This window comes from Sebastes fasciatus, chromosome 21 (genome assembly GCF_043250625.1).
Source record: "Sebastes fasciatus isolate fSebFas1 chromosome 21, fSebFas1.pri, whole genome shotgun sequence".
NCBI lineage: Eukaryota > Metazoa > Chordata > Actinopteri > Perciformes > Sebastidae > Sebastes > Sebastes fasciatus.
Window position 1 is genome coordinate 17351212 of NC_133815.1, and position 14844 is coordinate 17366055.

General features: G+C 37.9%; 3 protein-coding genes across 3 annotated transcripts; all 3 read left to right on the forward strand.

Moving 5' to 3' along the window:
- Positions 1-829: 829 nt before the first annotated feature.
- On the forward strand, positions 830-3180 carry LOC141760091 (sialic acid-binding Ig-like lectin 10). The gene is made up of 7 exons (XM_074622740.1): positions 830-872; positions 1082-1465; positions 1787-2092; positions 2188-2445; positions 2714-2801; positions 2907-2943; positions 3127-3180. Exons 1-7 carry the CDS (start codon positions 830-832, stop codon positions 3178-3180), a joined length of 1170 nt encoding a protein of 389 aa, XP_074478841.1.
- Positions 3181-5525: 2345 nt separating this feature from the next.
- On the forward strand, positions 5526-6842 carry LOC141759559 (sialic acid-binding Ig-like lectin 9). Its single transcript, XM_074621715.1, has 3 exons — positions 5526-5598; positions 5799-6182; positions 6493-6842. The coding sequence occupies exons 1-3, from the start codon at positions 5526-5528 to the stop codon at positions 6840-6842; spliced, it is 807 nt and encodes a 268-aa protein (XP_074477816.1).
- A 3889-nt stretch (positions 6843-10731) lies between these two features.
- On the forward strand, positions 10732-14587 carry LOC141759558 (B-cell receptor CD22-like). The gene is made up of 7 exons (XM_074621714.1): positions 10732-10774; positions 10975-11358; positions 11673-11978; positions 12069-12329; positions 12430-12514; positions 12638-12677; positions 12849-14587. Exons 1-7 carry the CDS (start codon positions 10732-10734, stop codon positions 13080-13082), a joined length of 1353 nt encoding a protein of 450 aa, XP_074477815.1. The 3' UTR covers positions 13083-14587.
- The last annotated feature ends 257 nt before the right edge of the window (positions 14588-14844 follow it).

Here is a 14844-nt window from a genome sequence, read left to right on the forward strand (position 1 = left end):
TAAAAAGCTCACATTAGGCTATAAATAAACTACACCACGGTCACATGAGCGCGAGTATAAACAACAAGGCTCTAATGGTGGACGAGTCGGCATGATGACGTTTAGTAGTCTTAGTAGTCTCCAAGAACTACAGGAGAAGATAATATTGACAAAAACAAGAGGGACCAGCAGCATAACTGTTTGGCCCCTAATAAGGCATACAGGCTTGCTGTGAGTCATGTGATAAAAATAATCTTTGAGAATAAATGTCATTCGCACCCTGATGAGATCAAGTTGTCTCAAAAGATGACTTCCTCACTCAAAGGGTGTGAGCAGGAGGAGTGAAGACTTCTTCTTCTTCTTTTTCTGCAGTATTTCAGTCATTTCATATTTCCTTTTATATCACAACGGCTTAGCAGGGAAGTCGGGTAGCTACTGGGTCTGTTGCAGTTCTGCTGACATTCACAAATTGTCTGATTTTAAAACTAACTGTTTCTTCATTTTAGCTGCCGGCTCCTATGTTACTGCTTTTATGTTTAACTCAGAGAGGTTTCTTTATTTTGCTGCTTTTCATGAACTCTACTTTTATTTGTTGGGTTTTGTTTTAGCAGAAACATCATAAACTCACACTGGATCATTTTATATTTGAACTGTTTTCAACTTTTTAGAGATAATGAATCACTATTATAACACAGTAATATCTGGTTGTACACGGAGAGTTCCTGGTTTGAATGTATTAATTTGAGGTGGCTATAAAAGAACATGAATGCTTCATTTAAAAGGTGTTATATGAAAAGTAACTTTTTTTCAAATCCAGGTGATGAGTGTCATTTCAGTCCAGTCTGTGAAAATGGTGACAGCCATCATGTTACTGAGCGTCTTCTTAGTTTCAGGTGAGCTGTTTGTTAAGTCACCTTTATGTGGAGAGGTTACTTTTCCCAACTGTTCATGCTCTGTCTGCAAAGTGAAATGTTTCATACTGACATTGTTAGAAGTAAAAGAACAGAAAATGTTGCTGCTGAATTACAGTTTGTGCATCATGAACTTTCTCTTTCATGCAGATTTTGCTCGACAATTTGTTCATCATGAGTCTGTTTCACAGGTGCTTTGGCTGATTGTCCTAGAACCTCAGGCCTATTCATGACTGCACCAAAGCAGATGGAAGCACTGAGTGGATCTTGCCTGCAAATCCCATGTAACTTTACAGTTAAACAAGGAAAGAAATTCAACAGCACAAGAACAACCTTCGGAGTGTGGATGAAAAGTAGCAAAGATTTTGCCAAATATCAAAACTCTGTGATTTTCAATAGCAGCAGGATGGATAATATCTATCCAATGAGTTTTACTGGAGACCTGAGTCAGAATAACTGCACCACTTTATTTTCCAGTGTAAACACAAGTTACACAGACAACTACTTCTTCAGAATTGAGAACGGACCGTTCAGGGCAACAACTTATTGTGATAGTCTTCAAATAAAAGTCAAAGGTAAGAGAGTTCTACTTTTATTATTTATCATTGAGTCTATAACGTTATTGTTTAGAATAAAAAGTGAAATTTGCAACTTTCTAATTTTGGAGGTTTTTCACTTTGCCATGAATTTAAATTCTCATTAAACACTGATTCTGTTGTTACAGTTTCACATTAAAATGGTCACATGTTGGGATATTAAAAGCAAACCTTAGACACTTTCTGCATTTTCAAAACAAGATTGTCACCTTCTGTGTCAGCTTTGGTTTTTAAAAAAGTGTTCTAATCTATCATGATCTATTTTTTATTGTACAATCTGTGTTTGATTTGAAACTCCAGATTCTCCTCCAAAGCCCAGCATTGAGATCTCAGGTGATCTGAAGGAGAAGCAGTCTGTCACTATAACCTGCTCAGCTTTCACTCCCTGTCCACACTCCCCTCCTAAACTCACCTGGACTCTCCAACAAGACCCTCACAACAAAATAGAGGAAAACCCAGATCGAACCTTCACAACTAAAATCCAGAAGACCTTCACTCTGTCAGACGAACATGATGGATTCATCATCACCTGTTCAGCCAGATATCCTGTAAATGAAGGAAAAGACGTCAAGACAGCAGAGGAGAGAACGACGCTCAATGTTTCATGTAAGATAATAAAGTGTTCGTTATTAGATCCTGTCAGCACATGATGATTCATGGGATGATTTTAATGAATAAAGTTAATCTCACATTTTCCTCAGATGCTCCCAAGAACACCTCAGTGTCCATCAGTCCATCAGGTTTGGTGTCAGCAGGTAGCCTGGTGAACCTGACCTGCTCCAGCAGAGCCAATCCTCCCGTCAGCTTCACCTGGTTCAAGACCAGCAAAGACGGACCTGTCAGTGTAGCTGAAGGAGACTTTTACAGCTTCAAGGTGACCTCTGTGACAGATATAGAAGATTATTACTGTGTGGCCACAAATGATCTCGGTAATCAGACATCACGGATTAATAATGCAGGTAAATGTAGAACTGAACTGAATGTGTTTAATTTAATCTGCTCTCCTCTCTTTTCTGTTTTTCTAGTTTTCTGTATTGCTTTGTTTGTTTGTTTGTTTGTTTGTTTGTTTGTTTGAGTACCCTGTAAAACACCTTTTATTGCATTTGTATGAAATGATGCTATAAACCAGTTTATGTTTGAGGTTAACAGAAGGAATTCAGGTTGATGATGTTTTAGAGCCGTAACATTTCCCATTAAGGAGAAGGTGACCATGCTGTCTTGTTACAGATAATCCAGAGTTTGGGGCTGTCGTCTACGTTACACTGAAGATCCTGGGAATCGTAGCGCTCTACAGTACAATCATCATCTTTGAGTGGTGAGAAACACTTTTCTATGATATGGTCATTTGCAGCTAAAGACTTATTGGTCTCTTTGAAAAGTTCATTTATTACTTTTATTCCTTCGTTTCCTTTTCGTTCAGGTGGTTTAGATCAAGATGCTGCAACAAACCAGTGAAGGTGAGCAACAGGTACATTATTCTTTCAACAATAAAATGTGCTGCTGGCATTTCTCTTCAAACCACGGTAGACTCACAACAGAGCACTTAACACCTCTCTCTCTCTCTCTCTCTCTCTCTCTCTCTCTCTCTCTCTCTCTCTCTCTCTCTCTCTCTCTCTCTCTCTGTTGTTTCATGTCCACAGGACGCAGTAGAAGCAGACTATGTCAACAGAGTGATTGAGATCCAAGCATCATGAAGGAGAAGAAGATGATGTCATGTTCACCATAGATGGAATATTTCTCTATTTCTCATTCAGCTTATTGTTAAATATTTAATGGCTTTACTTTGCAGACGATTGGTAAGATGAACAGAGTGCAAACAGGACATTAGATAACATGAATATAATATATAGCAGCTTCATCATTAGTTTTTGTAAGATTGTGCTGATTTATGGCATTCTTATGGTAATTATTTTTCATTGCCTCAACGGGATTTCTTTGTATGTGAATATATATATGTTTGGTAAAAGGACAGTTAAATTCAGGTGATGAGGAAGCAGAAAGTGTTAATTTTTATCAGGTATTTTCTCATTTGTGTTTGTATATACATGTGTATAAGACTGCTGAATTAAAAGCATTTGAAGTGAACAAAGCGTTTTAATCATTGAGGTTCTCTCATCAGCACGGCAATGCAGAGCAGCAGTGATACAGACTGTGCACAAGTCAGCATAAACTCTGTGCTACCTACATGTGTGAAATACACTTTAGAATAAGTTGAGGCATGATGTTGGTATTAATAAATATTATTTTCAGTTCTAGAAGGAAACATAGACACCTCACAGCCAAAGAGAAGTGGTGGGATGTAAACTGGTGAAGTCATGAACAGAGCGTGAGAAAAAGCTGAGAACTGAGTAAAAAGGGGAAGTTGGTTGGCTGGGTTTTATCGACAAGTCCTTCTGCAGGATCGTCATAGCGACAAAACGTCTTCATCAGTCCAGAATTGTGTTTATTATTCACTTATTGACTATTTACTCTTTGACGTGGAACACTTTCTGAGGAACTTGATTTGTTAGTTTGCTCCTCTGGTTTTAAGGTGAGTGTAGGCCTGCAGGATACGAGTAAAATCTGAGATGTGTGATAACATTGTTCAGTATTGCGACGACAACATGACTTGTAATAAATAAATAAATATTGAAGTGTTCATATTAGCTCTACATTTCCCACGCCCTGTCAACAACAGCACTTCACCACTTCTGTATTTGCTAACATTACTGAGAAGTTGCATGTTTAAAAATAAGAAATTCAGCATGAGTACATCTAGATCTTTATCTAAACTAACTGGATCACTTGATAGTTGACAGTGAACGACATGCAGATCTACATTATAAATCTCTGTTGGCTAACAGTCAAGGTAACAGCAATAACACAGTATACAGCTGCTACGTATTAACTTGTATTATCTGACCTTTCCTACAGAAGAAACAGCTGTTTGTTGTATAATAAATTACTCTTTGGTTATATGATCTGATATGATGAACACTGGCTTTCTGTACTGATGGTCTCAAATCATCCTCCTCAGTAATAACAAAACAGTACCACAACAAATAAACTACTCGTAATTAAACTCCCTCTTTAGGGTGCTCCAGGGATGACGTATTTTTGTAGACAAGCCAGGAAGTTAGCATCTCCCTGGTTACCTTGACAAAAAGCCAATGGGATTTTCACATTGGGTTTTGGATTATTGCAGAAAATAAGCTCCTCGGCAAACAAACGTTTATGATACTTATACGTTTTGTTCAGCAAGATAATCTCCACAAATCAACACCACTTTTATGAAGTAAAAAGCTAACATTAGGATATAAATAAACTACACCACGGTCACATGAGCGCGAGTATAAACAACGAGGCTGTAATGGTGGACGAGTCGGCATGATGACGTTTAGTAGTCTTAGTAGTCTCCAAGAACTACAGGAGAAGATAATATCGACAAAAACAAGAGGGACCAGCAGCATAACTGTTCGGCCCCTAATAAGGCATACAGGCTTGCTGTGAGTCATGTGATAAAAATCATGTTTGAAAATAAATATGTTATTCGCACCCTGATGAGATCAAGTTGTCTCAAAAGATGACTTCCTCATTCACAGGGTGCGAACAGGAGGAGTGAAGACTTCTTCTTCTTTTTCGGCAGTATTTCAGTCATTTCATGTTTGCTTTTATATCACAACGGCTTAGCAGGGAAGTCGGGTAGCTACTGGGTCTGTTGCAGTTCTGCTGACATTCACAAATTGGTAAGATAACATGTTACTGCTTTTATGTTTAACTCAGGGAAGTTTTTTTTATTTTGCTGATTTTCATGAACTCTACTTTTATTTGTTGGGTTTTGTTTTAGCAGAAACATCATAAACTCACACTGGATCGTTTTATATTTAAACTGTTTTTAACTCTGCAGAGATTATTAATCACTATTATAACATAGTAACATCTGCTTGTACATGGAGAGTTCCTGGTTTGAATGTATTCATTTGAGGTGGCTTTAAAAGAACATGAATGCTTTGTTTAAAAATATATTTTATGAAAAGTAACTTTTTGCCAAATCCAGGTGATGAGTGTCATTTCAGTCCAGTCTGTGAAAATGGTGACAGCCATCGTGTTACTGAGCTTCTTCTTTGTTTCAGGTGAGCTGTTTGTTAAGTCACTTTTATTTGGAGATGTTACTTTTTCCAACTGTTCATGCTCTGTCTGCAGTGAAATGTTTCATACTGACATTGTTAAAAAGACCAAACATGTTGCTGCTGAATTACAGTTTGTGCATCATGAACTTTCTCTTCATGCAGATTTTGCTCCACAATTTGTTCATCATGAGTCTGTTTCACAGGTGCTTTGGCTGTTTGTCCTGAAAGAACAGCCCTATTCATCACTACACCAAAGCAGATGGAAGCACTGAGTGGATCCTGTCTGCAAATCCCATGTAACTTTACAGTTAAATCAGAAGAGGAATTCAACAGCACAAGATCAACCTTCGGCGTGTGGATTAAAAGTAACCAAGATTTTGCTAAAAATCCACATAATGTGATTTTCAACAGTAGCAGTACGGATAATATCTATCCAATGAGTCTTACTGGAGACCTGAGTCAGAAAAACTGCACCACTTTATTTTCCATTGTGAACACAAGTTACACAGACTGGTACTACTTCAGAATTGAGAACGGATCATTCAGGGCAACAGCTTCTTGTGATCCTCTTCAAATAACAGTCAAAGGTAAGAGAGTTTTGTTTTTTTATCAGTCAGTCTATAACGTTATTGTTTAGAATAAAAAGTGAAAGTTGCAACTTTTTAATTTTGGAGGTTTTTCACTTTGACATGAACTTAAATTTTGATTAAACACTGATTCTGTTGTTAAAGTTTGACATTAAAATGATCACATTTTGGGGATATTAAAAAGCAAACCTTAGACACTTTATGCATTTTCAATACAAGATTGACACCTTTTGTGTCAGCTTTCACAAAAGTGTTCTAATATCATAATCTATTTTTTATTGTACAATCTGTGTTTGACTTGAAACTCCAGATTCTCCTCCGAGGCCCAGCATTGAGATCTCAGGTGATCTGAAGGAGAATCAGTCTGTCACTATAACCTGCTCAGCTTTCACTCCCTGTCCACACTCCCCTCCTGAACTCACCTGGACTCTCCAACAAGACCCTCACAACAAAATAGAGGAAAACACAGATCGAACCTTCACAACTAAAATCCAGAAGACCTTCACTCTGTCAGACGAACATGATGGATTCAACATCACCTGTTCAGCCAGATATCCTTTAAATGAAGGAAAAGACGTCAAGACAGCAGAGGAGAGAAAAACGCTCAATGTTTCATGTAAGATAATAAAGTGTTTGTTATTAGATCCTGTCAGCACATGATGATTCATGGAATGATTTTAATGAATAAAGTGAATCTCACGTCTTCCTCAGATGCTCCTAAAGACACCTCAGTGTCCATCAGTCCATCAGGTTTGGTGTCAGCAGGTAGCCGGGTGAACCTGACCTGCTCCAGCAGAGCCAATCCTCCCGTCATCCGCTACACCTGGATTAAGACCAGCAAAGACGGACCGGTCAGTGTATCTGAAGGAGACTTTTACAGCTTCAAGGTGACCTCTGTGACAGATATAGAAGATTATTACTGTGTGGCCACAAATGATCTCGGTAATCAGACGTCGTCACGGATTAATAATGCAGGTAAATGTAGAACTGAACTGAATCTGTTTAATTGAATCTAATCTGCTCTCCTCTCTTTTCTGTTTTTCACTTGTTTTTTTTAGTTCTCTGTGAAGCACTTTTTTTACTGCATTTTTATGAAATGACCCTATACAAATAATGGTTACACCTGTATTGTTACATATCTACATTCATCCTTTGTTTTCTTTTAGTCACCTGGTTTTGTGTTTCTATGAACAGAGAGCTCTGTCAGCTCACTACAGTGGGGTTCAGCTCTTGGAGGGATCCTTGTCATCATACTCATCTGCCTTGCTATCTGTGTTTGGTAAGTAAATTAGTTAAATTAATTCAGTTTCTGGCAATAACGTTTTAACTAAACCGATGTTGGTAACCCCGAGGGCATGGATGAGTATGTGATCTGTCAGTTTTGCTCATTTCTGCACCTGTTCTGCGACTTGACTTTGACAAAACTTAAGTATCAATCTTGATTTTCTTTCCACTGATGCACATTCAATAATGTCTGTCTCCCATCAGTCCTTACTCTCTATTGGCAGCACACTATTTATTTAACCTGAAACAGACAGTACAATAATTATTCTGACAGCTCTCTCATGTCTTCCAGGTGGTTTAAGTCGAAACGTCCACAAACTCAGGTGAATATTAAACTTCGTTGTACAGTGTGCGTTGTGAATATTTTAAATCTGCTCACAGTGACTATGTCGAAAGCATCTGTCTTAATACTAAGTTGACAATCTTTGAGAGGTTAAATATTAAGAAGTACAACAAATGTGACAAAACAACCTGTTAGCAACATGCTGTGTTTGGAAACTGTAAGAAATCTAAACTGTTTTAAGTTTAGATCTGAAAATGGCTAAAGTTGGAGCACCCTGTCATGCAATGAGAATTTCAACAAATATAACAAAAAATGTATTTGAACAACACTATCAATCCTACCTTTAAGTATTATTCAATAGCTATGTAAACTGGGAAGATTCAAAATTAAATTTCACAAAAAAAACGAAATATATATCAAATTACCAAAGGTTATGACATTAGCCTAATTAACTAAAACCAAAATAACGTCAGTTTTGTTAGCATAACCTTAATTGTTATTTCCCACTCATTTTAATATGTATGAATACTCTCTGAAACACATTCTCCAAGTCTGCTAAAGTCATACATACATTTACGAAGGTCTGGTAGTTAGTACATTAGGAATGACATGCTCTTGCCTTTAGTCTATATTTTTTAAAGCAAGATGAAATGTTGAAGCGGTTAAGAAACAGGAACATTACCCGCCTCCGCCCACCCCGCCCATGTAAGTGAGAAAAAACAGACAAACCATTAGTGTAGCCTACTCTTCTTCATAGTTTTCTATGTTCATCCTTTTGTACAATTGCATTGATAAGTATATGAATATAAAATGTTTGCCTTTAGTCTTTATAATGTAACCTGAGTGATAACTTTGAGTCTTTCCTCCTTGTTGCAAAATCAACTTTCTTATCTTGATTTAACTGAAGGAAATAAGTTTCCATCCATATTATTTATTTGGATTTGGACGTTATTTGGATAGCTATGATAAGCAGTCTTTTTGTCTTTCATGATTTGGCCTAGTGGAAGCACACAGAGGTTGAATAATGGAGGCCCGAGAATCGAACCCTGGGGGACTCCACTCTCTGAATAATGATCACTAAGGGCGACAGCATAGCCCCTACCTTCAAGATATGGCCTGACTCTAGTGAGGGTTGTAATTTAGTATAATTTATCAGCCAGTCTAGAAGTACTGTACAACAATATTAAAGGTTGCACTGTAATCTAGCAGCAACTAATTTAACCTGAATCAGTATTCAGACGTATCATTTAGCACCTTTTTTCTCACAGAGTCAAAGAGGTGACGAGCTGACTCTTCAAATGCCAACCAGCAAAACAGAAGAAGACATCCATTATGGAGAGATCGACTTCTCCAAGCGGAGACCTGAACCGTCCTCGGCCTCGGAGCAGGACAGTGGACAGCAGCAGGATACGCTGTATGCACAGGTCAACGTGTCAGAGACAGCGAGCAGCTTAAGACAGGCTGCTGACGTCCCAGAGGATCTCTACGCTCAAGTGAAGAAAAAATGAGTGTTGTTTTGTGATCATTTTTGGGTCGTATTTGTAATATACCTTTATTTTTTACTTATACAAGAAGTTTTATATGTCAGTTAGTGTAGGAAAATACACTTGAGAAGAAAATGCAATCTTCACTGGCCACAGTTAAATAAAGGAGAACTAGCAATCTGTACATCAGATCAGTTCAAGTATAAGTCTGAAAAGGCTCTTAATGGGGAACTATTCTAAATAGCGACATGAGAAGAAGCAGTTCACACATTAACAAAGTACTACAAGATCATATTTTCTGGAAAGGTTTGTGTAATTTTGTGATATTTTACAGATCATTTTTAACGAAGCATATTTAATCTCATTTAGTTATCCATTATTTTTCTTTCATATTTTGTGTCCCACATTTTATTTGTATTTTAATTACTTAAAAAAATAAACATGAGACATTTTCTGCATTTGAAGATATTTATTCATTGCACTGTAATAAAAACCATGAAATACAACTTCTAAAAAATACCTATTAATCTCAGTTGCATTTATTGGTCCAACATTTCACATAATTGTGTGTAAACATCACCTGAAATCAAACAAATTAATCACAAACATTACAAAAGTGGCAAGATGAATTATGCATAGTAATTCCCACTGGAAACCTGCTACGGTGTTTTGGAGAAGTTAATGGACTTCTGATATATATATATATATATTTGAATATCAAGCTCAATCAAAAATAAAAGGGCATTTCATGAGACTCAGTCAATGGTGTATTAAAAGATCTGGTACTAAAATTAATTGAAAAACTTTTTATGAGTAAAAATGTTAAAACTTTATCTACTTTTTGTCAGAATTTTGCCAAAAAAAGAAAATCTTTGGGCCTCAGCCTGTAAACATTGTATTGTTTAATGTCTAAAAGGCACCACGAGGCCATGTTGATTGTGCTTTAGTATCATACAGGGTCTTGTGAGTGAATGGAGGTATCGACATTAGCTTCTCTACATAAGTTTGACGTCACAGAAATCTAACCTCCAAACATCCCTCCTACCATTAACCTCACACCAGTCTCCGTCAAGGTTACAGCATTAGTGTGAAGTCGTATCCTAAAAGAAATCTCTTCATAAAAGAGAGAAGCAAGAGTCACCGGCTGTGTTAACATGCAGTCATTTCATGTTACTGCTTTTATGTTTAACTCAGAGAGGTTTTTTTATTTTGCTGCTTTTCATAAACTCTACTTTTTTTGTTGGGTTTTGTTATAGCAGGAACATCATAAACTTACACTGGATCATTTTATATTTAAACTGTTTTTATCTCTGCAGAGATTATTAATCACTATTATAACACAGTAACATCAGGTTGTACATGGAAAGTTCCTGGTATGAATGTATTAGGTTGAGGTGGCTTAAAAATAACATGAATGTTTCGTTTAAAAGATGCTTTATGAAAAGTAACTTTTTGTCAAATCCAGGTGATGAGTGTCATTTCAGTCCAGTCTGTGAAAATGGTGACAGCCATCGTGTTACTGAGCGTCTTCTTAGTTTCAGGTGAGCTGTTTGTTCAGTCACATTTATTTGGAGACGTTACTTTTTCCAACTGTTCATGCTCTGTCTGCAGTGAAATGTTTCATACTGACATTGTTAAAAAGACCAAACATGTTGCTGCTGAATTACAGTTTGTGCATCATGAACTTTCTCTTCATGCAGATTTTGCTCCACAATTTGTTCATCACGAGTCTGTTTCACAGGTGCTTTGGCTGATTGTCCTGAAAGAACAGCCCTATTCATTACTGCACCAAATAAGATGGAAGCACTGAGTGGATCTTGTCTGCAAATCCCATGTAACTTTAGAGTTAAACCAGAAGAGGAATTCAACAGCACAAGAACAACCTTCGGAGTGTGGCTGAAAAGTAGCCAATATTTTGCCAACAAACCACATAATGTGATTTTCAACAGCAGCAGGATGGATAATATCTATCCAATGAATCTTACTGGAGACCTGAGTCAGAATAACTGCACCACTTTATTTTCCAGTGTAAACACAAGTTACACAGACAGGTACTTCTTCAGAATTAAGAACGGACCATTCAGGGCAACAGCTGAATGTGATCCTCTTCAAATAACAGTCAAAGGTAAGTGAGTTTTGTTTTTTTATCAGTCAGTCTATAACGTTATTGTTTAGAATAAAAAGTGAAAGTTGCAACTTTTTAATTTTGGAGGTTTTTCACTTTGCCATGAATTTAAATTCTGATTAAACACTGATTCTGTTGTTACAGTTTGACATTAAAATTGTCGAATTTTGGGATATTAAAAAGCAAACTTTATATACTTTATGCATTTTCAATACAAGGTTGTCACCTTCTGTGTCAGCTTTTGCATTTAAAAGAGTTCTATCCATCATAACCCTTTTTTTATTGTACAATTTGCGTTTGATTTGAAACTCCAGATTCTCCTCCGAGGCCCAGCATTGAGATCTCAGGTGATCTAAAGGAGAAGCAGTCTGTCACTATAACCTGCTCAGCTTTCACTCACTGTCCACACTCCCCTCCTGAACTCACCTGGACTCTCCAACAAGACCCTCACAACAAAATAGAGGAAAACACAGATCGAACCTTCACAACTAAAATCCAGAAGACCTTCACTCTGTCAGACGAACATGATGGATTCAACATCACCTGTTCAGCCAGATATCCTGTAAATGAAGGAAAAGATGTCAAGACAGCAGAGGAGAGAACGACGCTCAATGTTTCATGTAAGACAACCAGTGTTTCCACGATTATTCTCCTTTCTCACGGCTCTGGTGCTACTCTCTTATCTCACATCTCTATCACATTTTCCTCAGATGCTCCCAAAAACACCTCAGTATCCATCAGTCCGCCAGGTTTGGTGTCAGTAGGTAGCCGGGTGAACCTGACCTGCTCCAGCAGAGCCAATCCTCCTGTCAGCCGCTTCACCTGGTTCAAGACCAGCGAGAACGGACCTGTCAATGTATCTGAAGGAGATTTTTACAGCTTTAATGTCACTGATGGAGGAGTTTATATCTGCGTGGCCACAAATGAGCTTGGTAATGGAACATCAAGAGAGATCCATCTGACTATGAAAGGTAAAAAGTGGGACTTCCGCGATGCTGCATCAATATTGTTGCACGTCAACATTCAACACTTTTTTAGTCACTTATATTGGCTTTGTTTTCTTGTCTTAAGGTGAAGTTGGCTCTCTAGAATTGGGGCCGTTTATTGGAGGAATCGTTGGGTTCATCGCACTCATCTGCCTGATTGTATGTGTTTGGTAAGTGTCACAAATCAAAGCAGATGACTCAATAATATCTGTTTCCCACCTGTGTTGACACTTTACTGGCACACTGTATGCTGAACCTAAAGTATACAGTATAATCACTCTAATGTCTTCCAGGCGTTTAAAGTCATCACATGCAACTGCACAACAGACTCAGGTGAGACCATACTAAACTTCCCTCTACAGCAGGCCTGTGTTTTGAATGTTTTACGTCTCTTCACATTGGCTGTGGAGTCTACCTGACGCAGTGTTGGTAATTATTTAACATGGAAGGATCCAGCTGAAGCTTCACCTCACAACACTTCCTGTTTGGATTATTTTTTTGCAGAGTCAAACGGGTGAAGAGGCGGCTGCTGAAGAGCCAGCAAGTAAAACAGAAGAAGAAATCATCCATTATGGAGAGATCAACTTCTCCACGAGACCTGAACTGGCCTCGGTGCAGGACGGTGGACAGCAGCAGGATACGCTGTACGCACAGGTCAAAGTGTCCCAGACAGCAAACAGCTTAAGACAGACCGCCGACGGCCCAGAGGATCTCTACGCTCAAGTGAAGAGAAAATGAGTGCTCTTGTTAAAAGACAAAAAATATATTTGTGTAGAATTCATATTTAATGTGCCTTAATGTTGTCTTTGCTGCCTACAGTTCAATGGAGAGAAATTTAAAACATCCACATCCTGCAGATTTTCAATGTCAGTTATCAACATATTCTCCCAATCCTGGATTATGGTGACTTAATCTACAGACTCGCCTCCAAAAATCATCTCAATAAACTGGACGTCATCTACCATACTGCCATTCGCTTTGTCACCGGTGTCCCTTTCAACACTCATCACTGTAACCTGTATTCTCTATAGTCAACTGGCCATCCCTCTATAGCAGGCGTCAGACCAGAAGACTATCATTGGCAAAACCCCTCCATACCTCCGGTCACTACTCAATATCTACAACAGGAACTGCAATTTACATTCTAGCAAATTCTTCAGTATGGTCATTCCTCCTTTGGTCGTCTCTCATTCCAGTTTGCTGCTCCTAGTGACTGGAATGAGTTGCAAAAGATGCTAAAACTCCACACCCTTATTCTGTTACCCTCCTTTAATGACTCATTACAAGTGATAGTTTCTGATCGCTGCACCTGCTTCTGAATTTGCCTCTCTGCAACACATATATATATATATATATATATATATATATATATATATTGTTGTATATACTGTATTTATTGTGATGTTTTAATTTTGTCTGTTTTATTGCAGTAGTCGTATTTATGTTCTATGTTCTAATGCAGGGGTCTCCAACAAGTAGCTCGCTCGCTACCAGTTTCTGAGTGGCTCGCTAACAGTTCTTTGTAAAACTGTTCAAATTACAACCCAATCAAATTCACAGACATCCCACCCCATTCTGAGACCAAATGATTATATGCCTATCGGCTGTCAATTAAACTAGTTAGGCTGCTGTCAGGTTTTTAACGCCATAACATACAGAGACCGGATTTGACAATGACCGCAGGCCAATAAAAGGCAAAAAATACATTATTTTCATGAGGAATCGGTATGTGTCACATTTGCGGTGTGAGCGTGTCAGTCAGTAAAAGATGTAACATCGAGCGCCAAGTCCACAGCAACTTTTCATGGGACTTTCTGGCTGGTAGCAGTTTATGAACAAAGAAGGTAAAGGAGCCAAAAACAATCCTTAAAAGACGACAGTCTCTGTTTACCAAAGAAGGCCGATGAAGCAAACAGCCATCGTTTAGTGGCGCACATCCTAACGAAACAAAAAAAACCTTCACCTATGAAAGAATTGTAAAAGAGGCGATGACTGCGGTGGCTGAAACGTTATTAAAGGACCATAAAAGTAAGAAAGACTTGGTGCTTTGAGTAGCTCTCAGCCACTTTCATTTTGTCAAATTAGCTCTCAGAGGGAAACAGGTTGGAGACCCCTGTTCTAATGTCTTGCTGCCTCTTGGCCACGTCGTCATTGTAAATGAGAATTGGTTCTCAATTGACTTATGTGGTTAAATAAAGATAAAATAAAATAAAAATAAATAAATATTTGTGTGCTGAACTCACGCAGCTGTTTATGTGTGATTTGTTATTCATATGTCCAGATGTGTGCAAATAAAAGTCCCAAAGCTTTAAATAGGGAGCTATAGTCAAAAATGATGACATGCAAAGGATAGTGAACATGGCACCAGAAGCAGTTCTGCACACACATTAGTAATGTTGTACAAGATTACATTTAGTTTTGATATGTTTATGTGTCATTTTGTTTCATGATATCTTCTGATTATTTCTGAGAAGGCATCGACCTTGTTTTGTTATGTATT